Genomic DNA, 27,343 nt, shown 5'->3' on the forward strand with positions numbered 1-27,343 from the left:
GGTCTGGAATAAATACTTTTCCCCTTCTATCTAATACATATGAGGAAAATTGCACAGAAAAATTCAGTTAGGAAAGAATTCATACAGTTATAGAAGCTTTCAGAGCCACGATACTGTAGAGAAAGTTACCGGTGCCCACATAGCCTGCCAGTTTTTATTGTATTGGAAACAAACTTCAAATTTAAATTTCTTCTTACAGTGTGAGAACTGAAGGCTATTCATACTTTTCCCTAAGTTTAAGCTTTAGCAGTTAGAGACACAAAAATTCGTGGGCTAACCCTTGTTTCAGAAAAATAGTAAAATATTCAGATGATCATTTACAATAACATAGTTTGCTAGAATGATGTGCAAGAGCTAGGTGTTAATTGTCCATATGTATGCTTTGTAAGGTTGTCTCAAAGACTGCTAAAGGGTGTCAAGGGAAATAATGAGGGAGTGGATAGCTTAACTTTTGGATTAATATTTTATATCACTTTCTTATTTTTAGCTTTAAAATAAATATTAAGTGGTGAATTTGTATGTCATTTTGTGATTAGCTCAATTATTCCTGTCCTTTCAGACCACTAATTCTGAGTTGGTCAATAGGGAAAAGAAAATGCTTCCTTGCATCATTTATGAAACTATCACATCAAAATGAGGAAACTGGGACAAGAAGATAGAGCTCAGTTTCATTCCTGGTAGCCTTCGGTTCTGTTTGCTGCCATGTGTCCTATGATGGAAAAAGACTATTTGCTTTGGCTTAACTGAGAGCAAGTTTCTAGGAGCAAAAGCTGAGTATTACTCTTTGATTTAAATAGAAATCTTAATTAGGAAAGCCATAGTCAGTGCCTTCAGTGACTATGTTAGTAGACAATCAAAAAATAAGTATGTTGTCTGTCAAAGCAGACTGAGCAATGTTGGCATTCTAGGAGCATGCATATTTAGGATTTAGATATAACATATACCTGGAAAATATTTATGTTCTGTACCTTAAAAATAAAAGTGTACATTGCTACTCTAAACCGTCTTCTTTTCACCTGTGTGTCATATACCAGAAGTAAGTTCAGCATAGACTGTACACCATCAACTTGAAGAATATATTGTACCAAAGTGTCAGCTGCAGTGGAAATACTGGATACAGCTATCCGTGGACTTAAACCTGTCGCACTACTTTTTTGGCATAAGTTTATTAGAATGTTTGTAGGACCAGATGCTGTATGGATTTGGGAAAAGCTGCATATTTTCTTTAAGGGATCTTGTCAGATGGGAGAAATTATTACTTGGCAAAACACATATATTTAATTTTTGAATATATTTGTAATTGCTCTTGTGATTAGTATAGCATAAATAATTTGGTACCATCCTTTACTTTCTCATATGAAGCATAGCTTTTGGTTCAGGGTAAAATATCTGTGCATATGTATTTAGCAAAAGTGAAAATTCAGGAATTTGTCAAATAATTTGTGGTAAAGCATGCAATTCTTTATATTTGACAGATTTATTTATATATATATATATATATATATATTTTAGTAGAGAAAAAAATCTGTCTTTTCTTGACTTCTAGTTTCCTTGGTTATAAACACATTTTAAATTTACCTGCTAAATAACTGTGGTGATTTGACATAGCAACTGTAAAAGGTTTTAAAATAGAAGATTTTTAGATACATTTTGTCTGGTGGGTTCATTTTTAAAACTGTTTATCGTATTTATATTATGTAGGCTGATGAATACAAGATCTGATTCTTCTCTTCAAAGTACATTGACCTTGGAAATTTTTTCATTGATCATTGAAACTTTGGCCCCACTTGAGACCTGGTATTACCAAAATTATAGTAGTACACATAGAAGTTTGCCTATTCTGACATACCAAAACTTGTATACACATATTAGAGATGTGTTTGCCTTAATGTGTAGATCTGTATGTAACTAGAGACACAGCAAGTAGTATAGGTTATAGAACCATTCAAAAACTCTAGATAAGTACATTAGGTAAGGCAATGTAAAAGCCTTATAAAAAGTAATGCAAGATACAATATATCTTTGTATCAAAAGATACATTTGCACAATATAGATATATATTTATACAGAGCATTTAAATAAAGTGACATTTCTGAAAGACATTAAAAAAAAAGCCATTTGGCAGAAATAAAGAGACATAACTTTGTGACCAAAATATTTCCATATAAATTATTAATTGCTCTGTAACACATTACATGTTGGAAACACCACTCAGAAAGGAAAAGAGCTGTTTTGCACTTTGGAAAAGTGTTTTGCCCTTTTTTTTTTCGCTTTGGAAACATATATTTCTTTAACTATATTTTTACCATTTGCAAAGAAGGTAAAAGAAAACTGAAGGATCAGTCAAATGTATTTCATCTCTTGAACTGAAATCTGCGCTTCTGTAAAAGACTAATAGAGTAACCATTTTTAATGTTTAACTAGATTTGTTTTTTGTAGTAACCTTCTTATAGGGAGGAAATTTTTCATTAATTAAAATGATTCCACTGATCACGTAATGTTTATTTCTTCACTTTCTGTATATTCATAGAATATACAGAAAAGTTTGGGTTGGAAGGGACTTCAAAGACCATCTAGTTCCAACCCCCCGCCGTAGGCAGGGATGCCACCCACTAGATCAGGTTGCTCAGGGCCTCATCTAACCTGGTCTTTAACACCTGCAGGGATGGGGCATTCTCAGCCTCTCTGGGTAACCTGTTCCAGTGCCTCACCATCCTCTGTTTGAAATATTCAGTGTGACATATGCTAGGACTTTCAGCAAGTGATCAACTAGCAGATTAACAAACATATTAAATATTCTTTCCATATGCAAAGTAAAGAAACTGAAGTTTGAGGGGATACTCTGCTGTACCATTAATTTTAAAAAATGAAATTTATATACTATTTTATAAATTAATAGAGGAATAATGAAGTTAAAAGATGTCATTGCTGTCCTGGTGTGATTTCAGGGAACATATTTTTAATATCTATCTTTATTTTGTCTGTGTAATTACTTTTTTTCCTTTCAGTCTGTAATTGAAAATAGTAAGTTCTTTGAGCAATATGAAGTTACATACCAGATCTTGAAAAGAGCAGCTGAAATGTATGCCAAAGCAAACGGCTCAGGTAAATGCCTATGTTTCTTTTGTTGTGGGGATGCCATTTTAATCTCTTCAGACATAAATACCTTCTAAAAATATTTCCTAATATTTGTTTCTTCAATGCATAGAGCTGTATAGCGGCTGCAGTCCACCAGAGAGGCTACAGCCTTTTGTAGCAATTTTGCATTTTCTCTAGCATGAGGCCAGCTGGTAGAGAGCTGCTTTTCAACCTTCTGAATGTCCAGAAGGTCATTGTCATGTTCAGACTTCCTACTGGGAGAAGTCCATGGTCCATCCTAACTTATAGATTCTTTGAATATTCCTGATCTGAGCCCAGTAGGGTGCCAGAGAACCAATTATCAGTAGGGAAAGTCACATTCTAGTGCCTGGGGACACTCCCTAGTAAGGCTTCATTTACTAGAAAAACACAGCCAGAGAGCTGATCCCAAAGTTGTCACAGTAGCAAAAGTATCCCCTGATTTAAGAAGATTCTTCATCAACTGTGAAGTTATAAGGGGAACCCAAATGATAGCTCAAGTATGGGTGTACATGAGAAAAATGTGTAGCTGATTGACCCAATACCTCCTGTAATTTCTGAACAGCACTGCTTGGTTCAGTGAGAATGTATAAGGGTAATATTTGACCTAGGTAGACATGATATTGCTTTAGTCTCTGCTGAGATAAAAACACAGTAACATCTGCGGAAGATTGCTGCAGCTGTTAAAATGGTTAGCATATTTGCAGAGAAAATGAATATCTTTGTTGTTGTGAAATTTAAAATTGATGGTGATACTCAAATTTTACTGACAGGATATTCTTGCAAAGTATAAAAATTAATAGATTTACTCAATGGTATTAAAAATCCAGTAGCAAATTCTGTATATTCTGTGAAGTCTCAGGATTTACATGGATTCTTTTTCTTATCTCTGTTTTTCCTTCTGGAATAAGGACATGTATCTTTCTTGCAGTGAAGAAAATATTAAAAAGTAAATGGCAAAAATTAGCAGCATTGTGTTTTAAAGTCAGTAGAAAGAAGTTCAATTTCATTCAGTAGTTTTGTATACAGGAATAATTTGTTTTTACATTACACATCTCTACTACTTTATTTTTAAATTAATTTTCTCTCTTGATTTCTTTTACTGCAAATTAGAAATGAACATCAAAATGAATATGCAGTGTTTCTATTCAAATATGGCACTCATTTTATGTACTTTCCTCTGTCTTTGATTCACATGGTTAATTTTTCAGTAATAAATTTTGTACTAAAAATTGGGCTATCAACTGAGCACGTGTATAAGCCTTCTGAAACAGCAGTTTTAGTAAAATATAATTCCCTGATGAGAATGGATAAGCGTAGAATAAAATTAAGCTTCACAGAAGCTTAATAATAAACTTAAATAATTGATTTCATTCCTGTATGTCAGTGGAAGAAGTTGAGAATGTGATGAAATTCATGAATGAAACAACAGCACAGTGGAGGAACCTCTCGGTAGAGGTGAGAAGTGTAAGAAGCATGTTGGAAGAAGTAATTGCTAATTGGGACAGATACAGCAGCACTGTGGCAGGTCTGCAAGCCTGGTTGGAGGATGCCGAAAAAATGCTTAATCAGCCTGAACATTCTAAAAAGGTATGAACTAATACCATATATATTTGCCTATTTTGTAAATTATGAAATATGCTATATACTTCTGCATTTCCTTAGGTTGTTTTAAAAAATGTCATACAAGAGAGAGAGGTTCAGGCTGGAACTTTTTAGTGGATTCATTGATAGATTCAAGGACTTGAGTAGTTTGCTCCATCTTCTCATTCCTTCTTGACCTCTAATAAGGCTGACCAGGACAGTTCTCCTGTCTCCTAATAAGGAGAACTGGACAGTGCCAGATTCAGTAGATTTACTTAGTTTTGCCTGTATTCACGAAGGACAGTCTTGGCACAAAGCAAAGGCTATGCTCTGCAACATATAGAAGATTCAAACTGCACATTTAGCTTACTAAAGAACGATGGTTATTCACTGATACATCAGTACAGGGTATCTGTACTCATTACTGATCTCAGCTTTGAGAATTTAAAACACTGTTGTTCTACTCTTTCTTCAACAATTTTAAGCAGTATATATCCATTTAAAATTTTCTCTTTGGTTGTATCAAAAACGTAATTGTATCAGAAATGTTTTTACATGTAGGTAAGTTCTGACAAATATAACTGTAAAGTTTAAGAACTGTAGCTCCAAAACTTCAGATGACTGGCATTACAGTTGGACAGGGCTTTTTCACATCTGACCCTAAGCAAGGGATGGCATAGCACTGTCACTGTCAGATAAGCAGTCTTGGAATTCTAGATTGAGAGCCAGTAACAAAATGAGTCAGTGCCTCTTCCTTGGTCTTGAGGACCAAGTGGCATGGTTCAGCTTGCACGTTTGCGGCCACTCTATTTCTCCACCTAAAGAAAGTGTCCTCTTTGATTCAGACTATTTGGAACAGTACTTGCCCTGTGCTCTCCACTGAATTGCATACTGTTTGGGAGAAGGGCAGCTGGCAGAAGCCAAAGCCATATGTTAAATAATGTGGACAATCATGGGACAGTGATCGAGTACTGTTTAGTTTGCTGGTATAGCTATGACCATAGTGCCTGGAGATACCTGCCTTAAGTAACTCCCATCCTTAGATAACTTAGATAACAGCCCATTCTCTTGCAGAGCAAAAAGGAAGGGGAGAAGGGACGAAGTTGGTCTTTGTCTTCTCTGCCAATTAATGTCATGTGTACCTTCCTACAAGATGTACAATGGGTGGGCTATTTAGGCTGTCTTAGTGGGGTGGGGGAAAGAAATCAGTCACAGCTATCCTTTTCACTTAAGCTCTCACCTTCTCTGAGATAGGAGGAAGCAGTAGTGAAGGATCAATTTTCTCAGATCAGAAATTTTATTCTAAGTGTTTTTAGTTACTGACCAAATCCTTTCTCTTATGGAGGAGTTCCATTAGTTCAACTGAAGCTACTCACCACAGTAAAATGAGCTATGAGTAAACTAGTAGCAATTTTTAATATAGTAGGCTGTCTTCAAACAGTTCAAAATTCTATTACGATATATCCAATATAAAGTGTTTTAGGGAATGATTGTTCAAAATGTTTTATCAAACCATTAACGGGTGGCTAAAATTTAGTTTAATGGTTTAAGGTAAATATTATTTGCAAAGGTTTAAGAATGTGCATTCATTTTTTTCTTCAGGATTTTTTCCGGCACTTACCTCATTGGATCCAACAGCATACAGCCATGAATGATGCTGGTAATTTTCTGATTGAAACATGTGATGAGGCCATTTCCAGAGACCTTAAACAGCAACTTCTGTTACTAAATGGAAGATGGAGAGAGTTGTTTATGCAAGTTAAACAAGTATGTGGTTTTGCTGTTTTTATGTTTAAATGTTTACTTTGTAATTTCCATGCCAGTAAGACAGATTTGCCCCACTAGCAGGACTATACAACAGCTTACTAATGTGCCTAACTTTTCATGATTATTTAAATATGAAATTAAACCCTGCCAGTAGTTTACTGCTATTGGGGCATTTGTCTTGTTTATCTTTTGGGTTATATTTTTTTTTCTTTTTTTGTAGACATTTTCAGCTGGTATAGCCCGTATTTTTTCTTTACTGTCATAATACGGTGATTGTTATTCATGCATTACGTCTACTTTCTTTTAAGAAAATGATTGGTTTTACATAGAGCTTGCAATAACAATGGCTGTAAAACTAAATAGGGAAAATGTTGAAAGTGCATATTTTTATTACCCTTTAATGGAAGTTGTGTTCAATTACTGTACTACAACCATAAGCAGGTGCAATGCAAATTAGTTAGCTAAATGTTTTCCCCAAATCAGTCAGACATTAGTTCCATCTCATGAACCAGGAGGTACTTATAGCCAATTTAAAAACTAAAACTAAAAATAAAAATACAGATCTGTCTCATGAAAGAGATTCAACTGTTTGGAAAATAAATGTTTTTATGTTCTTATTAAAAGGCACAAGAGAAGATAAAACTACGCACAAGTGTTTCACACCTTATAAACACAATTGAAAATATTTTTGCTTATTGTCGATATACATCTCATGGATTTTTCCCTTTCAGCAGCCTTCAGTTGGCAGTTGCCCGTTTGAAGATGTTGAATCTGCTTTTTTAATTGGCATGATTAGTTCCATTGCAATCAAGTTAAATGGAAAAGCAGATTATGAGTGTACACTTTTTTTTTATTGTAACTTTTACAAACTAGAATGTTGTCAAGTTTTATTTGCTAATAATATTTAGGGTGATTCACTGTGGAACTGTAATGCCCAGAGAAATGTATTTCTTGTCTTATGTCTTTCACATGCTGTCTGTGAAAGCATAGCCTGTCTCCACTTCCATTATACAGTGCTTTCTCCCTTGTAACACCTCCTGTGTTCTCCCTTCTTCCAGCCAGCAGTTTTTACTGGACTTTCTGTTCTTTTTCAGCTTTTCTAGGCTTTCTGTATTATTTCTCATTGCTGAACTTTCAAAATTGGCACTGTAGGTAATGAGAAATTAATAGAGACATTGATTCTAGGTTAAAAACCAGTGAGAGTTTGGAGTTCTTGGAAAAATCCATACCTTAAAAAAGGCTGAACTCTAATTTGAATGTTCTTCTTAGCATCAGCACTGCTGAAAATAAATAAAACTCTTAGTGTAGAATATTTTCCATTACTTCATATTTTATTGAATACAATTTTTCTAGCAAAAAATTGCTCTAAAAACATGCTAATTTTCTCAAGTAATTATTTAGTAGCCACATATGTCATTTGGATAAGCTTTTTTGTTTCTTTCTTTCTTTTTACTTTACACTTTTTTAGTATGCTCGAGCAGATGAACTGGACAAAATGCGGAAGGAATACCTGGATGGTGTTGCCAGTTTGAGGGCCTTTGTTGATGAAAACAATAGAAAATTTTCAGCACCTGTAGAAGTGTCCTTCCTAGATGTCAAGATGTTTGTACAAGACTTAGAAGTAAGTCTCTTCCTTCCATTCTTTTCTTTCCCTTTTATAAAAGAGAGGCGTGTAACTATTTAATTCTGAGGATAAAGCATAAAATCATATTAGTATGCATTTCCATTATTACTCTTCTTCACTAGTGTTATTTTTGTATAGCTTCTCCTATGGCTGATCTAAATCCTTGTGTTCTATGAGTGATGTTTCTAGAGCACATTTCCAAAACACCGTCCATCTGGATATTTCTTTCTGTTTAGTTTCAAATCACATCCGGGTGAGCTGATTTGATACCCTTTGGCACATTTTGCATGCATTTGAATTACGATTCAAGCTTCACAAAGTCAGACAGGACAAAAATTGGAATATATATCTCACATCACTTGGTAATAGGCTTGAATCTTCCATGAATGCATGAATGCTATTGTTGAAAATTTTCTTGAAACATTTGTTACAGAATATTAAACAGAAATTGCCTGCCATGGAAGCTCAGTACAAAATGGTCGCAAGAACAGCACAACTTGTTACAAAAGAAGTTTCCCAAGAGGAAGTAAATGAAATGCTTGCAACTTTGACAAGGATCAAAGAGCAGATAAGCAAGGTTGCAGAATACATTTTTCTACTATACATGGTGTTGACTGCTGAACTAGTAACCAGTAAGCTGCATGAGAGAGGGAAAAAAAAAAAAAAAAGAAAAAAAAAAACAAACAGGAATATGCATTTGAGCAAATGTATGTCTGTAGTAACAATGGAGTGAATTAATGGTAGAGAAAATATTACTTCTTTCAGACCTCAAGACTACCATCTTTAAATTTATTTTATTTTATTTTATTTATTTTTAAAGTTATACAGTACTGGGATTGATCTTAAAAGAGACAGTTACCAACTATATAAATTTATGTGTAAATGAAGCTACTATTTATTGAATTTTATTACCTTTTTAATAATTATTTTTCTTTACAATGACCAAAAGGTTAAGGAGTATTCCTGTGCCCTGCTGTATGAAAGTCAGCATCTGCTGTCTCCACTGGAAGAACTGGAGAAACAAATAACAAATTTTTATGAATCTCTTGAAAAAGTCAATGAAATAATTTCTATCCAGGATCCTGAAACACAGTCTACAACACTTCTTAAACAAAAAGCTCAAGTAAGTTTATAAAACGACTTGCTTTAAAAAAGGATTTGCTTTCTCTGACTATTTCATTTTCTATATGTACAATTCGATTACTAAGATTTTTTATTTTAATTTGGTCAGCTGCCCAAATGTTTCTTCATATTCAGGCAATAAACATAACCTATCCTAAAGTCAGCTAGGCATAAACATACAAGGATTGAAAACTATGTTCCCCCACTACAGCCCATGGTTTCTCAATCCAAGGTGCAAATACGAGATCTTTGTTGTGGAAATAGGACTGAAATGTTAGAAATGTAAATATTATATATATATATATATATATATATATAAAATATTATATATAACATATTATATATATTATACATATAATGTATAATATTATATATACTGTGTATTATATGTTTACATTAGTGTGATTTATGTATACGTACTTAAAAATACTTCAAGCCTGCAATGTGGAGAGATTGGCATAAGTCAACGAGAAGGGTCTTCTTTTCCAGCGACTTCAAGCTTTGATTGTACTTGGGTAAAAAAATGACCTAGTGAGCTTGACTGTTCAATCACAACAGTCCTCTTCTGTACGTGAACACAACACAAGTCATGTGTCCAGTCTGCTGTTTAAGAAGCAGTCTGAGTACTCTTTTCCTCTTTCCTGATGTTGCCCAGACTCAGAATGTCATCATAAAATTCCATGTTTCTTCTGCAGTTGTTTGCCATCAAGGAACTGAAATCTTCTCATTTATATGAAGGCTTCTGACAGGAAAGATTAATTTGCTGAAAGGCAAGATCAGTCTGCTATTGAGAGTTGTCATTCTGATGTCTATTTTCACAGCAAAATTAGAATTGTAATATAAATACGGACATCACATAAAATTAAATCACAGATTTATGCACTGACCTGTATTCTACAAAAATATCCAAAGGGCTTTGGCATGTGTCTGTTTTTTTTTCTTGTTTTGTTTTGTTTGTTTATTTATTTTACATATAGAACTCTATTTTTCATTCCATCTAACATTTTCTGTAGGCTGTTTTTTTGTTGTTGTTGTTGGTTTTTTTTTGGTGTTTTTACCTTGTTATTGTTAAAAAACATCTTCCTGTTATTTTGCCAAACTTTTCTCTCCTTTATTCCTGGCCAGGGTGGATATATGTTTCTTTCTTTCAGGATTTGGTAGCTTATCAAGAAAACTGCAAGAAAGCTTTGTCCCTCATTGAGGGAAATAGTCAGAGCATCCTGCAGTGCGTGGCTTCTAGTGAAGTGTTGCAGCATTTCCATCAGTCAACATTTCAGAAGAAAGTTACACAAGTTCAGATTACTTTTCAGGTACTTATGTAACACCTTGGTGCGTATTTTTGAAATCTTCTTCATATGCAGAAAGATTTGCAATTGCTGCTATTGGTCTGGGGCTTTGTATTTCATCAGAAAATGCAGTGGATCCTGAAGATAAAGTCAGAATTTACATTTGTTAATATAAAAATGCACTTAGGGCTAGAATCCACTTTAGCTTTAGAATTCTTATTAGAATTATTAGAACATTACTATGTTATTAGTAATATTGATATTTTCAGGGCTACTTAGCCCCAGTCTGTCACGAACTCAAACATTTTCTTGGGTGAAGATCTCCAGATACTGGGTTCTATTAGATTTGTTTTCAGGCAATTATTGTTGTAATGTATTGTTGTGTAAGGCTATCTAAACTGAATTTCAAGCTGCAGACAATCATCTGTCAGTAAAGAGTTGTCCCTGAGAGGTGGATTTCAAAAATTTTATTGTACTTTGTGGGTTCTACTTAAAGATCTGTAGTTTTTGATTTACCATTTAGAAATCATCTATTTAAGTTATGTTTATGTTTACAGAGGCAGATACGATTGTCTTGATAAATTCACCATGTTTAAACATTAATTATTCTGTTTTCTGTAAGGATGGACAGTGATTTATCTCCGGGCTTAAAATATTTATGGATCTGGAAATTTGCTTTTTCTCATGTAAAGACTACATTCCTATACAATTTTATTATTTTACACAAATTTATCTGCAACCTTTAAAAAGGCTTAGCAAGATGTTTAAATTGACAACTACAGATTTGATTAGCTCACTGGGTAAAACCATTGTAATTCCTTTACACTGGGGTTAGTAATCAGTGAGGATAGCAAAGTGTGTGGTTAGTACACAGTGTTGGTATTACCTTGGTGCAGCTGAACCGGTGAACTGATCATTTGTCCTGTTAACATTTATTATTTGTTTATGGGTTGTAACTGCTGGATAATGCCATGTACCAGGACAGAATGTAAGGTTTCAAAACAAGAGAAGTATAAACTAAGCAACAAAAAAATATCTCTTTTAAGCAGCCTTTTACATGGTTTGACATGTGGCCTACTAGAATGATTATTGTTCAAACCTCCAGGTCAGATCTGTAGCAATGAACTGGTTGGATCCATAGGTTAAACCATGCTTATATGTCTCTCCCCTCTGATCCCATCCCCTCATTTTTTAATCAGGGGTTGGTGCAGAAGCTGGTAGTCTGATAAAAGGAGAAATGCAATGACAAACATTTAAACAAAACAACAACTGTTTTACATTTAAAAGCAGTCTTTGGGAAATAAATGTTAGCCAAATGGCTTAGGCATTCTGAAAGTATCACAGACATCTGTATTGAATAACTATCCATTTTTAATTGAATCGAGGATGACATTAGGGTGAGCCTTTGTATAGGTATTAAAAACTGGGAAAATGGGAACATGAAAGGGAGAAGAGGAGCAGCTGTGAATAAAATGTCTTTGCAAGAGTGACACCAATCAAATTCATTTTTAGGTAAGATTGTGGTAAAAGAGTAAATAAAAAGCAGCGAAAAAGTGCCAATTAATTTTCTTTGTTTATAACTCAGAATATGGTCAGGAAAGCTGGTGAATGGAGAAAAAACATAGAAGCAAATAGCCGTCTGATGAAGAAATTTGAGGAGTCTAGAGCAGAACTGGAGAAAGTTATACAGATTGCCAATTGTTGCTTAAAAGAAAAAGGAAATCCTGAAGAACTTCTCAGGAAGCATAGTGTGAGTACATTCTCTAATTTTCCTCATGGAAATCTTTAAGTGCATGACATACAAGTGAAAAACCTATTTAATTTTAAAATTGACATAGATTTCTTCCATATTTTGAAGTGATACGGACCTGGTCAATGTTAAGATTGGGGAAAAAAAAAGTTAAAAGAAAAATATGTATAATAATCATCCTTCTTATTGGTGAATGTAAGCAACCAGAAAGTGCAGAGAGAAGAACCCCTTAGACATGAAGGTTGGTTTTGCCTATAGAACTGTTTGGAGTGAGAGCATTAGTCTGTGTTTTGACAGGCTCACACATCCACTACTGGGTTTTCATATGAATGAATATTCGTTTGTGTATTATAACGATTACTTACACAAGTGGCTTTAAAAATTATTCTAGTTAAAACACCATATCAATGTACTGTCTGGGTGCCCCAGAATAAATTAATTTGCTGGACTATAAATAGATAGACAAAGTTTTCCTTAGTTCAAACTCTACTTCTTCAATGCAACAGATGTGACATTGAAACTTACAGTGTGTGTTAAGGAACTTCATGCTAGCAGGTTATCATATCAATAACCAGTTTTGTCATCTGACTTTTCACCTTTCACTTCAAACTCAGGAATTCTTTAACCAGTTGGATCAGAGAGTCCTAAATGCCTTCCTGAAAGCTTGCGATGAACTTACTGACATCCTTCCTGAACAAGAGCAACACAGCCTGCAGGAAGCTGTGAGGAAACTCCATAGGCAGTGGAAGGTTAGTGACATTGAATGATTTCTCTGGACATTCTAAGTGTTAACTTGGGAAAGTTTCTGCATGACCTATATGCTGAATATAGGTTACAATAAATAAATAAATAAATTAGTTGTATTCTTTGACTTCTCATACAGTTGGAAAAAAATCTATATTTTACTACACTAGATACACGTACACCTACAAATACCCTCCTGAAAAAGCACTGATAATCTAAGTGGTCAAAATTCAGGAAATGAGAGAAAACAATTATGAAACCTTAATTTCTTCCCCTGTGTACAGACATAATGATACCTGTGTTAAGAATATTTGTTGAGCCTAAGTGCTAGCTTTTCTTACTTTATGCTGATGTTAGATGACTGCAATTACTTTCCCAACCTTAGGAAAGCAAATTTGCAAGAAATCAGGCTGTCGGTTTACTCTGAGTCTTCTGCCAAAAACTCTGAACAAACCGAACAAACTCAGACAACTGAACAGACATTTCTCATAAGCTGTAGAATTTTTGCCTGTTACAACATGTTGTAGGTCAGAGTTGGAGTGAAGAATTAGTGGTTTCTCACTGGCATGCAAACAGGAACCTCTGAAAGCAGGTGTGAATATAGGTTCACTATTATTTTTTGTTTTATTGTTTTGAAACAGGAAGTACTTCGTATATCTGGTCAAGAGCCAAGATATCTCTGAGACGTGCCTTATAAATACATATTCTGGATCTCACAAACATATGTCTTTATCATCTTTCTAAGAGACATCTTAGATCTAAAACATCTAAGATGCCTTGTTTTCTATATTAGGAGTTGTTAGATAATTTATTTGCAGTTACTTCACACTCAGGTAATGGGTGTATTGTTTTATTTCTGTGCTTGTTTATTGCCCCTGTGGGAATGTAGGATCTTCAAACAGAAGCTCCATATCATTTGATTCATTTGAAGATTGAAGTGCAGAAAAACAAGCTTCTGGTCACGGTGGAGGAGTGCAAAGCTGAACTAGCTCGTCAGAACAAGGTGCTAACCAGAGAAGGCAAAGAAAGGATGATCGAGGAGCACATGGTATGAACTATACGCCACCAAGTGGGCATGTATAGAAATACATCTGAATATAAATGATAAACACATCTGACCAACTCAAGCCACCAAACACCGTGCACAACTGAATCAGTTCAATGCTTTGGACCTTTAATAAAATATATAAATAAATAAATAAAATCATTTGGAATTGATCCTTTCATGCTAATACCTAGAAGCTTAGTAGGAGCATGTATGACCTAGTAGCAGCATGTATGACCAGTTTACAGCAAATATATAGATATGCTTTGTGATTTCTGCCAATTAGATTATTATTGAATTCTCTGCTTTGTCTCCCATTAGCTGTTCTTCGGTGACAAGGGATCTTACCATCTGTGTGAGAAGAGACTACAACGAATTGAGGAACTCTGCCAAAAACTTCCAGTTTCTGATCCAGTGAGAGCTACACTGGAAAGTAGCCAACGAATCCTGAAGGAGCTGAAATCCCAGATAGACAGCACATACACAAAACTAACAGAGCACTCGGACACCTGGAAGGGCTATAAGAACAGGTGTCAGCCCAATTCCTAGAGGGGTCTGGTAGTGCATTGTGTGTGATCACTCCTTGAAATGTCATTATAGATCGGTACCATGTAGATCAGTACCATGTAAAGAATGGTAAATACTGTGTTCTTGACTTCAAGCTAACTATAACTATATGTAGTGATTCCACAAATAATGGTGGGGTTTTGAGGGTTTTATAATTATTAGCTTAAATTTAAGAGGTTACCATTTAACAGTGGTAGTCATTGTCTTTTTTCCTTGCTTTGCATTATCACAGAATCACAGAATATTTTGGATTGTAAAGGACCTTAAAAATCATATAATTCCATCCTCCCTGCCATGGGCAGGGACACCTCCCACTAGATCAGATTGCTCAAAGCCCCATCCAACCTGGCCTTGAACACTTCCAGTGATGGGGCATCCACAACTTCTCTGGGCAACCTGTTCCAGTACCTCACCACCCTCTGAGTAAAGAACTTCTTTCTAATGTCTAATCTAAATCTACCTTCTTTCAGTTTAAAACTATTACCCCTAGTCCTATTGCTACACTCTTTGATGAAGAGTCCACCTCCAGCTTTCCTGTAGTTGCCCTTTAGGTACTGGAAGGCTTCTATAAGGTCTCCCCGAAGCCTTCTCTTCTCCAAGCTGAACAACCCCAACTCTCTCAGCCTGTTTTCATAGGAGAGGTGCTCCAGCCTGTTGGTCATCCTCATGACCCTCTTCTGGACTCGTTCTAATAGGTCCATGTCCTTCTTATACAGGGGACCCCAGAGCTGAACGCATTATGTGATGTTTTATTTCAGATTTTCCGAATTGGCAAATTGGATTTCATCAACAGAAAGAGAACTAAAGAAGATAAAGGAAAGTGTCAATGATACTGCCAAATATGAGCAGTTTAAATCATCTGTGGGGGTGAGCCCTTGGCTTATATTCTAACTAAACTACACTCATTGATACTGGGTCTCTGAATAAAACTGTACTCTGAAGTATTGCAATTGTTTTAGTGTGGAAACCATGAATAAAGTTCTGCTGTCTCTTAGAATTCTTAAAAATATTCCCAGGACAAAATTCCATGTGCAACAAATCATGGCATAAGTTCCTAATCCTAGAAATTTAGAGAACAGCAGGCCCCTTTACCAGTATATTCAGACCACCCAAAATATAGAAGTACACTAAGTACTTGCCCCTCATTCTGCTGTATGTACAGTTAAAAGTTTGGTGCAAAGAAAAGCCAAAATTTCTGGACTGGGTGTTTTTGAAGGATCAAGTTATTGCCCTACATTTACAAAACATTTAGGGAAAACATCTGTAATAAGACTTCTCTTCTACAATAGTATAACAGGGGAGGCAGAAATAGTCTACCATTCACTTTTGCGTTGGTGAATGGTAAGAGAAATAGTAGGACAGTTTAAGATTCAGTCCTTCTAGTCCTTCAGACCTAACCTCTTTTTTTTTCTCTCCACATGTTAGAAGCCAAAATAGGAATATCACATAACATAAAACTGTGTGAAAGTCATGAACAGTTTGTAAAGGCCAGCTGTGCAGAGAAATAAAATTAGGGTGACCTTGATAAAGCAGAAAGACCGTTAGCTAAATGGGTGCTTCTGCTCCAGAGAGTCTAATTTATTCATGTAGTTTACTTGCTGACAGCTTCTTACCAGCATTGATACAAAGACATAAAATAACTACTGGATGAAAAGATTGAAAAAATACATATTGAAATGGAAGAAGAAGTATGTAGTAGAATCTTATATGATGTTTATGTTTGAGAAAGTTAGCATTTAAGATTTAAATTGTAACTAAGAAATTTGGTCGATCTATGAAAAATATATACATGATACCAAATATCTATCCATCTTCTATAAGTAAAAAATGCTAGTTTGTGAGTAAAAATAAATCTACTACTATTTTATAGAAGGCAGTTCTGTAAAGTCTGTGGAGCAAATGCAAAAAACTAGCCACTGATTGGAACAGAATTAGATAGAGTATGCGATCAGAAAAATTTTACGTTTCTAGTGTTTCAAGATAAGAACAAAAATAGTATGTTTATACCACTAATCTTTGAACTGATGCCATGAATGCCACTCATTAATATATTTTATTTACTTGAAGAAAATATGTTTTGATTCTTCCATAGGAAATCAGGCAGCATATTAACAAGCAAGGAGAAAATCACAGCTGGCTGAAATCTAGACTTGCTGTTCTGGCTTCAGTATGTACTGATATGGAGGCCAAAAAGACAGAGGATGAGCTATGTAAACTTTCCAGTGACTTCAAGGGACTCCTGGATTTGCTGGCTGAGGTACAGAATGAGGGACACAAGAAATCTCCATTTACAGTGTCATATGAAATGACATCAGTTATGGCTTCACAAGTTTCCTTATATATATACATGTGTGTGTGTGTGTGTGTGTGTTAATTAAGCTGCAAGCATTCAGCAATGAAAAAAATAAACAAAAAACCATTTGTACTGTCTGGGTAGCAAAGCTGTGAGACAAGCAGATAAAAGATACAAACAGTATTATAATAGATTTATAATAGATCCTTTTTTATTTTTTGGTCAGAACTGGAATGTGTCCTAGTAAATAAAATATTTATAGAATCAAAACGTCAGTATTTTTAGAGGCAAAAAATAGTTTTCTAAAATCAGTTCTTAATTAACATTGGGAAAACCTATCGACTGTAGGATATACACCTTGTTTTTAGTCTTAATTTGTGAACCTTTTATACTGAAATAATAAAGGAAATACTGTGAGGTGATTTCAAATCATTTAGATGTCAAACATGCACTGAATTTGCCAAAAAAGGCCACAATTATCTGAGGTCTGAATGGTAATGAGATACTGGAACTGTTGAAATCATGGGAAGTTTCTAGTCAATAAGAAGTAAAACTTCTCAGAATTCACTGAACCCTTGAGGTCTGTGGGATCTTAGGGATCTTACCACTTCACAGTTTTTACAGTAAAAAGAAAGATTAGGAGAAACTTGGTACCTCCTACACTTAGAAGTCAGAACAGATCAATTTGAAAAATAGTTCAGTACAGAGAAAGGCTTCAAATTTCACTGTTAATGTCAATCCTTGTGGAGACCTCATAAGTGTTCAAACTGTGTAAAAGTTCCATGTATTTAATCAAAATTTTCTGAATTTCCATCATGAGAAAAGTATATTTGGAAAGTTGGGGAGAACCAATGTTATGAATTCCAAGTGATGGCAATAAATAAATAATACCTTTTTTTTTTTTTTTAATATATTAAAGTACTTTTGCTTTTTGTTTCCTCCGAAAGTCAGAGCCAAGGGGAACACAAGTTCATGAAGCTACAACAGAAAATTAAGAACTAGAATCTAAACTTGTTTTGAATCTAAAAATGCAACAGAATAATATATCCCAAGTTGGAACAGGTCAACAATGACCATAGAGTCCAACCCCTGGTTCTACACAGGGATACCTAAAAATTAAGCTGTATGTCTAAGAGCGTTGTTCAAAATCTGCTTGAACTCCTGGAGGGTTGATGTCATGACCACTGCCCTGAGGAGCCGATTTCAGTGCCTAGCACTCTCTCTCTATTTAGACAGCTATCCACCTTATGTCAATGTAGTAGGGAGTATGTCTAAGCAAGACAAAGCTCTCTACAGTCACATTTTAAGGCTACAATCACTCACCAATGTAAAGTTAAAGGTGTACACTAAGAATTCTAAAGATATAAAAATTTAGACAGTTCGGTCTTTACAATTTTTTTTAAGACAATTTTGTAAGTCTTTTGTAAAACAATTCATTTTTTACAAAAAGTATTCCACATATATACATGTCCTTACAATATAGATTTGTCTTTTAACATGAAACATATAAAGTTATCATTAATTGTAGATTGAAAAGGCATTAGGCACTCTTGGAGACTGTGTTCAGTACAAAGAAGAAGTTAAAAGCACAATTGAAGAGTTAATCAACAACTCTAAAGAAGCCCAAGCAGAGGCTGAAAAGATCCTGGATACTGAAAGTTTATTACAAGCTCAGCAACTCCTGTTTCATCATCAGGTAGGGCAATTTCTTCACCTATGTCCGTATTTGATTTTTTTTCTTCTTTAAGGCAGGAGGTATGTAATTACTGAACTACGTTATGTCCAGTAGCATAGCTCTCTCTGTCAAAGCTTGCAAGAGTCATAACCAGGCACTATGATGTCTTGCCTCTATTTTATCTGAACTCTTTGGTGTTTTAAAAGCTGTTGTATGTGTTAAGGTTCGTATTGTTCTTTCAATACTCTGCAATCGTTACTCATCATAGGATAGGTAGTAGGAACAGTTAACTTCTCCCTGAGTTCTCGCACTCTTCTCTCTCTCTTGGTATAAAGTCTGGTATGGTGAAAAAATACTTTGACAAAGACCAGAGTAGAATTGACTGGGCAACTGTCAGCTTGCATAGCAAGGCTGGTAATGGGTCGGGCATGTTAGTAAAGGGGATGTAGTCTTAGGAGTTTCCGACAGTGCTATAAAGCAAGCTGATATATTGCTTTAATCAATCCAAGGCTCCAATCTGTTCTTCAAAGAATACAGAGCAGAAGCAGATACTTCAAGGCACTCATGAGGAATGCATGCACCTTTGGGTACTGCTGCAGTTGCTCGACTGTTGTAGCTTCTTCTTTCTAAAATATTTCTTTGGATGAATGGCCATATATTGTCACTTTCCCTCTTCCATTTCTATGACACAGGAGGTGTATACACCTTTTGGAATTCATGTCATATACTCTATGAGTATATGTGACTCAAGTAATACTTGCACAGTCTATTTCTCTGTTTATTACTTTCAGTGCACACCTATTGCAAACCACAGAAAGTGGTTTCAGTGTGCCAATTTCCCAAATGAGCTAAAAAGTCTGATCATTCCTGTTGGATGAATCCTTCTAGCAAAGGACTAGGAGACTCCGTGCAAAGAGACAAGATGTGCAACAGCAGATTTTCCAAGCTAAACAGTTGCAGATTGAAGGTGGACTGCCAAGCACAATGCAGGAGGATTTACTAAAGTTGGAAGGAACGCTGGAGAACATGCAGCAGACTATGGAGAAACGTGAAGAGCAATTGCAGGTGGGTCCTTGCAAGCAGAAATAAAAACATATGCTTTATTCTTCTCCATTTTTTTTATTAGGAAGAAAAAATATTTTATATAAAAAGTCAGAACTTTCATTCTCACCTTTGAATGTTGATCCTTGAGGTTTTCGTGATCAGTGCCTGCATCAAAACTTCTTGAAGCTGCTAGATACTTCTAAATAAAGAACTAGCATTTTGTTTGGAAATGTTTAAAAGTCCCAACTTTTCAGTCACAATATAGTTTAGGTAGACATCTATGAATTATTTTTTTGGATGGGCTAATTATCACCCCTGGTTATTAAAGATGACATGGACCTTTATTTGAGAGTACTAAGGCAGAATGATAGAGTAATAATGTTGTGCAGATGTTGTGCAAATATAAGCCTCACAGCTACTATGTGGAATACTTGCTGTCATCCTAAATCTAGAGAAGGAAATAAAAAAATCACAGAAAAATCAAGTGGAATACTTTAGGTTGTATAACTAATCACTGACTGAAAAATAACATGATCAACAGAGCCCAAATAACTTCTTAAAGTAACAATTTATTAACAAAACCATTTTTTTTCCTAAAGAATCCTATATATGAAACCTTAATTTTGCTTTGCTTTGCTTCAGAATCAAGTAAATATTTGTTAATTATTTTTTCATAATTAATTTGTCATAATTCTTGTGACTGGTAATAAAATGCTAGTCAATAAAATGTTGGTCAAAATTTAATACGATCAAAACTAAACAGATTCTTATGTCCAAGTAAAGGTTTTATTTCATAAAATCCTTTTAGATATTGCTGACTTCCTGTCACTATAAGCATAAGCATCTGCAGTCATCACTTCAGACTTAAAGGACATTCAAATATAAGTTTTAAACATTTCTGTCACCTTACAGATTGAACAGTGTGCAAAATCAGTGAAGCAGTGTGAAAATGCAAAGAAAAACTCTTTTTTGGGTTCAAAACAGTTTCATCTGTAGAGTAGGTGGCATTTCAGGAGAAATTATTTTATGTTAGATGTTTCTGTTTTTTTAATTTTCTGTAACTTGAAATGAAATTCCTTCTTTTTTATTTTTTCTCTTCTTTGTCCTTTTTGTCTTTGTGGTTTGTTTGTTTTTCTTTTTTGTTATTGTTTTCTTTTTGTAGGTCACAATAAATAAATGGGAGCAGTTTGAAAGGGACAAAGAAACAGTTGTAAAATACCTTAATCAAGCAAGCTCTGCACTTGAACGTATCTTAAATTTTAGCAGTTTAGAGAGCCTCTCTTCAGAACTGGATCAGACAAAGGTATTCACTGTGTGAGATACAGGAACTGAGATATCTTTCTGCCTTTTTTGTTAACATATTCTGAGCATATTGCATACAATATTTTATTGTTAATGCTGATGCAAATTCCGTATACAGTTTAGAGACTACATAAACTTCAGAGGTAAAATGTTATCTCTTAAAAACATAACGAAGAATTATTCAAAATCTGCATCTGAATGTATAAAATGATAAAATGGTAAAATTATTTTAAAGACTTCCCATTTTATGCTTGGTAATTGTCTATACTGGTAAGCTAAACAGTATCAAGCTCTGGCACATCATCATTGATAGTGTACTTGGCAAAGTCATGTATGTGGCTTGTGGCAACTAACACTTTTCTAGCCCTGAGGAGACAAAAGAATTCCACTTTATGGAACCTATAAGCTATAACATGCCACTTACCCTTAATAAAAGAAAATTATTCCAGCCCAATTTATTTACTAATACAGAAGTAATATAAGTGATAGACTTCCCATAGTGCTGTGTTTTTCATGACATTTTTACCCTGTGGTGTACCTGATACCACATTATACCTACCCTGCTTATTCTCTGAATCCATTGTTCTGGAGCACATTTACTATGTATGATAGAAAATAGCTACTAAACCAAGTGAAGTTACAAGCTACAAGATACTACAAAGTCATCTCTTTAAAGGGCAGTGTAATATAAAATATAGATGGTTACTGAAAGCATATAATATTCAAAAATTCATTTAAAGCAAACAACAAAAAAATGAAGAGCTATAGAATAAATTTCCATTAGTTGAGTTAATATCTTTTGGACATACATAGTTTTCCTTTCCAAAGTTCAGTGGATACAGTTTGTTAAAATGAATATACATTAAATGCAACATGAAAATAACTTTATTGAGAGTTTTTTTTCTGTGTATTTATGCATTCAGAATATACATATGGGACAGACATAACCCTGTGCAATACTTTTTTCCGAGAACAAACACTGAGGACAAAAAATACTTTTCGAATATATAAAACTGTACGTAGTTGTATTAATATGTCTTTCATACTTACAGGAACTTTCTAAACACGCTGAAGCCATGACTGTACAAGCTGAGAATTTGGTGAAGAATTCTTCTGAGATACATCTTAGTTCAAAAAATAAGCAGTCCCTTCAGCAGGAGGCAAAATCTATCCAAGAACAAGTGAAAAATGTAGAAGTTACTCTTGAAGAAGAGTATGTTCTTAATAAGTCTTAATATTTATTCTCCACTATAAGATTGAATCAGATCTCTAGAATCCCTTGCCCAACATTTTGTGTTGTCTCATCAGCTCTGTCATTTTCAGCTTGCCATGACATAACTACCAGATTATAGTACCAAATATGTCAAAAGGGTAATATGTGCAAATAATCTTTGTTTGATAATACATAATTTATGAAATCATTGTAGTTACATTTAACCTGTCACGGTTCTTACCTTTAAGACCCAGTCTTGTGAGGAAGGGATAATTAATCTTGTTCTTGAGGTTCTACAATCTTTTAAAAAGAACAATCTCAGTGCAAATATGAGAACAGTACCGTATTTGCCTCAATTTTCAGTTTTCCGTTTTCTCTATAGAAATGTCAAGAAGTGCCTTTATCTTAGCTGAATGCCCAGATTTTTCTTTTCATGGGCAATATCAAAAGCTGCTTCTGCCATCACAAATGAGAAGACATCATTTGCCAAATTATGTTTAAAAGCGTGACATTCAAACTACAAGAAAATATTGTTAAATGCTGTAAATATTTGTATGTTTTGGTATTTGTGAAAGTCTTATCCCTTTTCCTAAGTAATCTGAAGTTACTCAGCTCAAAGTTACTCTTCAAGAGTGCTTCAGCTTTTGACATTTTTCTATATACACATACACTTGTATGTGTGTATGAAATTTGTATTTTTTTCATATTTAAGAGCAGACTCACAAAAGATGTTGTTTTCGTGGATTTACTATGTAGATTAATTTGCTATACAAGTTTAAGAAGACACCATGTGGTGGAATACCACGTATTCCATCTGAATATGAGCAAAAGACAATGTCAGCATTGCTGTTTTGTGTTTTTTTCTCTATTGACCATTGTCAAGTCAACATGTTGGTACGAATTTAGTTGGTACCCTTTTCTCCCTGATGCAGAAGAACATCTTTAAGAACAGAGAAGAGCTGTAAAACAGAACATAACAAGCCTCTGCAGCAGATGCAACTTTCTGATTATTGCTGGTCTATTTTTTTTTATATTTTTTTTTTGGATACCATTTTATGCAAGTGTATTAGAGTGATTTGAAATCAAACATTCTACCATATCTTTCTGAATACTTTATAAACCTTTTTTTTTTTTTCCAATGTTACTGAAAAAGCTTGTATGATTTTAGTTAATTCTGATACAGGAAATTCATCCTTCCAACAACTAATATTCACTTTTTTAATAACATGTAATCTAGTTCTAAATGGAAACCATTGCTGATATCCCCTTTTGATCTAGGTATGGAACAGGTTTAGTTGAATGTATGGATTATACAGAATGTCTGTGATACTGTGATATGACAGATAATAAAGAAATAAATCCCTTCTGCAAAACCCATGAATATATACAACTCTCTATAGTTAATCTGCAGAACACATAATCAATGTGTAAAAATTATGTTGTAACTCACATTAATAAAAATGTTGGCCCAGTAATTTGAAGGTATCCTACATACATACATTATGACAGTGAACAGGAAGGGGAAATTTTCATTTTGAAAATAAATAAGCAAAAACAAAAAGGCCATTTTTACTTTTTTTCAATGACATCTTTTCTTAAAGCTTCCTCTAGCATTACTGAGGGAAGAAAAAAAAAAAGGAAATGAAATCAAATCTTTTAAAAAAAAATGTTTTTTGTTTGTTTGTTTGTTTAAGGCTATATTTAAAAGGAACATGTATTTTGGAGTTTTGTAATATTCAAACTTTTCTAATGAAATTTTTATATTTTCAGTGAAATGGAAAGTGCATATTTTACAAGCTATGTGTAGGACCCACATTAGTACTGGTATCTTTAGACTGATTTTAAAGTAGAAGAAATTTCTACACTGAAAGTTAATGCTGTTAGATCTTATAAGGGCCTTAGACTTCTCACTTGTGACAAACACAAACAAACAAACAAAAAAAAAGGGTGGTGGTGTTTTTTTTTTGCTTTCCAAGATATATACGAATCAGTCTGTCTCTCTCTGTTTAACATATCTATAATGGATGTTTCAAAACATAAATATATTAACTTTGAGGTACTTGTCATATCTGTTGATTCTTTGGCTCAATATGAAATTATTGCCTCAGAAAACACAGGTGTCCCCACTATGACTAACATAATGGTTTGACTTTGTGTACACAGTCTAAAAGAGAGACAAGTTTGAATTTAGGCTCACATCTTAGTCTTCTAAAATCAGGAGTTTTTAAAATGCCCTTCCTTTAGACTGAATTACTTACATTTTTATTCTAGCAAGAATACAGGCAGTTTTAATATATTAAACTTTTTATTCTCTCTAATTAATTTGGTTAATTTTAGTATTAAAAGCATGGAAATGGTGAAAAACAAGTGGGATCATTTTGGCAATAATTTTGAAGCTCTGTCCATCTGGATAGCTGAAAAAGAAAAAGAACTGGAAACTTTGGAAACAACATCATCTCCTTTGGACAAACAGATCAGCCAAATCAAGGTGATTAGTTCTTGTTATGTTTACCATTAAAATCCCATTCTCTGTCTCTTTTGATAGAGGCCAAAAGGAAGAACAGCCATTTTACACACTTCCTAACTACCGTGAAATAGTGATGACACTTGGTACAAGAACATGCAAAACAGTAAGGTTTCATATAAGCTAAAGAAAAATTCCTCTGACTTCTCTGTTAGTGATTAGTGTACATTGGTGTAGCCTTTATGTGTATGATTAAAAAAAATATCATTTAACTTATACTCTTTTCCTTATTTTTCTGGGTAATTTCCATTGGTGTAAAAAATAGCTACATACCTATAAGGTCTCTCTCTCTCTATATATATATATATATTTTAAACATATGTCATCTACTAGGTATAGATCTTGATTTCAATCTTGCAAGCAAAAGTTATAACTTGATTTATGTTTTATCTTTTCTTATAGAATAATAAAGGAAATATTGACTTTAGTAGCTTGCAAATCTGCATTTATTGCTACTATATTTACACTGTCCTAAATTCTGTGTACATTCCTGTAGACATAGTCTTTTAGTTTCTTGTTGCTAAGGTACGTACTGTCTCCAAGCATTTCCATTTCTAAAGGTCTGCCTTGAAATCCTTCTTCCACAAATGAAAACGTGCCTTCTTTGAAGTTGCATGTTTCTAAAGTGGCTTTTTTATTTTTTTTTTATTTTTATTCAACATGTTTTTATACTGAAATTTTCTTAATGTGTGACCTACCTATCCTTCAGAAAGTGAGAAAGTGCAGAGTTGTGCAGCTGCTTGCAGTTAAGGACCAGACTGACACTAAGTCACTAGTTCATGTAGACCAAACAAAATAAATATCTTGATTTCATCACTGAAGAATAAAACAATGCTTGATTTTTTGCTTTATTGCTGAAGCAACTTAAATATCTTCCTTTCAAATATATGCATTTATTCCACTGGCATGCATTGTCATCTATCCTTACTTGTCAATAATTAATAGGTAAGATTCCAATATTTAAGACAGAAAATGATATTAATATTGCATTACAGAGAAAAGACAGTTCTTGCATGTCTAAATTGAGCCTCTTTAAGCTCTACTAGTACATTTAAGCCAATGCCCCAGAAAGGGTCTTCCTTGCTATTTATGCAGATAAGCAGTAATTTTTGCAATGCATTGCAAATTTCTGAAAATTCCAACACAATTTTTCTTCATTTAAACATCATGACAGAAAGAAAATGGCCAGCAGATAATTTTTATAAATGTTTGAGTAAATAGACACAAAGCAGAGAAAACCCTTCGGATAAAGCCTACAGTATATAATTGTAACTCAGGTAAACAAAGCACCTCTATGAAATGTGAAATGAGTCATACAACCTCAGATATGTGGACATAGCTACAGATCTCCTTCAGCAGCATTTCTGTGTGCCTGATTTTGAATAAATTGTTATGTTTTGTTGCAGGTTTCCTGATGGTTTAGTTTATGTCACAATGCTAATCAACATACTTAGTTCATAATTTCAGGTACAGAATTTAGTAAGGACTACTGCAAATAAGAGAATATAGTGTGTTCACTGACATCTTTGGCTGAACAGATAAAAAAACCTGGGGTCGGCTGAACATAATTATCATGTACAATAGTGGTAATTTTCTGCTTTTTGTGACATTGATTGCAATACCCCGATGATGTCATCAGAACCAGATTTTCACCTACACATTTTTCTGAAATTCCTGGTGGTCAAAATGACAGCTATCACAAGAAGATAACATTGGTGGCAGGCTCAATGGGAGTTTGAAGGCCTCAATTACCCACCTTCTTTTCTGTAACTGAGTGAATTTAACTGAATAGTGTGGGAGTAAACAAGTGCTGCCTAATTTGTATCTGCTGGATTGTTAGATAATTTCAGCTTTAGGGACGTAAATCTAGTATTTTTTCCTCAGCATCATATTCTCATTTAAAAAAAAAAAAAAAAGTTACTTTATAATATGAATTAATTCAGCATATATTGCATAAAGAGACACTATAAATGCTTCCAGTACCACTTTTTTTTTTTTGATTTTTCTTCCTGTACTGTCACCGTGTTAATTCTGGACTCTGAATGTTGCAGAAAGCTACTTATGAGCTATATAAGTAAGGCACCATATTTTTATCACAATTATACCGGAAGGTGGACACTTTTAATACCTTTGAGAGTGCATATTCAGGAAAGTTTTAGGTTAATGTCATATACATACATATCTTAACAATGTTATAGCTAAGAATGTTATTGCCACTTTCAATTCCAATGAGCTCTCTAGGCTCTCAATTCCCTCCCCAGTGCATGTTTTTCACTCCTTTTGAAAAGAACTCCAAGGACATACTTCATCTGCGGAATTTATAAGAATTCTGTCCTGAAAAGAAAATATGTCTGCAAGTTCACAGATGCTTTTTGAATAAATAGCTACCAAATATAAAATACCAAAAGTTTACGTCTTGCATGTTATAGCTTTCAGGTTTACCTCTAATTTGCAATAAAAGTAAGTGAGGAAAAAACAGAGGAAGCTGTTGTCACCTACTTAGTGAAATATAAAGCCAGTGTTACTCAATCTTCATGCATTTAGTAATGGACTTAGGAGACAGCTGAAAAGTGCCAAAGACTGTTATCACCATTATTTCATAGTAAATGAAATTTATACTGTAATGTGGTTCTTTATTTAATCCTCTGCTTGGGGGTGCACTCACCTTACCACAACATCTAATTTA

The 27,343-nt window shown here is 34.2% G+C and overlaps 1 protein-coding gene across 28 annotated transcripts in view; it reads left to right on the plus strand.

The window, feature by feature from the left end:
- Positions 1-27,343, plus strand: part of SYNE1 (spectrin repeat containing nuclear envelope protein 1) — a 302,466-nt gene that overhangs the window by 85,028 nt on the left and 190,095 nt on the right. For all 28 annotated transcript variants that reach the window (XM_040553823.1, XM_040553826.1, XM_040553827.1 and 25 more), the window contains 18 exons: positions 3,009-3,105; positions 4,505-4,707; positions 6,304-6,468; positions 7,937-8,089; positions 8,526-8,669; positions 9,042-9,215; positions 10,366-10,524; positions 12,086-12,250; positions 12,865-12,999; positions 13,884-14,042; positions 14,361-14,569; positions 15,365-15,473; positions 16,699-16,863; positions 18,428-18,595; positions 19,463-19,639; positions 20,781-20,921; positions 21,973-22,133; positions 24,471-24,621. In XM_040553823.1, coding sequence (XP_040409757.1) covers positions 3,009-3,105; positions 4,505-4,707; positions 6,304-6,468; positions 7,937-8,089; positions 8,526-8,669; positions 9,042-9,215; positions 10,366-10,524; positions 12,086-12,250; positions 12,865-12,999; positions 13,884-14,042; positions 14,361-14,569; positions 15,365-15,473; positions 16,699-16,863; positions 18,428-18,595; positions 19,463-19,639; positions 20,781-20,921; positions 21,973-22,133; positions 24,471-24,621 — 2,835 coding nt within the window. The remainder of the gene's footprint in view (positions 1-3,008; positions 3,106-4,504; positions 4,708-6,303; positions 6,469-7,936; positions 8,090-8,525; positions 8,670-9,041; positions 9,216-10,365; positions 10,525-12,085; positions 12,251-12,864; positions 13,000-13,883; positions 14,043-14,360; positions 14,570-15,364; positions 15,474-16,698; positions 16,864-18,427; positions 18,596-19,462; positions 19,640-20,780; positions 20,922-21,972; positions 22,134-24,470; positions 24,622-27,343) is intronic.

The sequence above is a fragment of the Cygnus olor genome, chromosome 3 (genome assembly GCF_009769625.2).
Source record: "Cygnus olor isolate bCygOlo1 chromosome 3, bCygOlo1.pri.v2, whole genome shotgun sequence".
Classification (NCBI taxonomy): Eukaryota; Metazoa; Chordata; class Aves; order Anseriformes; family Anatidae; genus Cygnus; species Cygnus olor.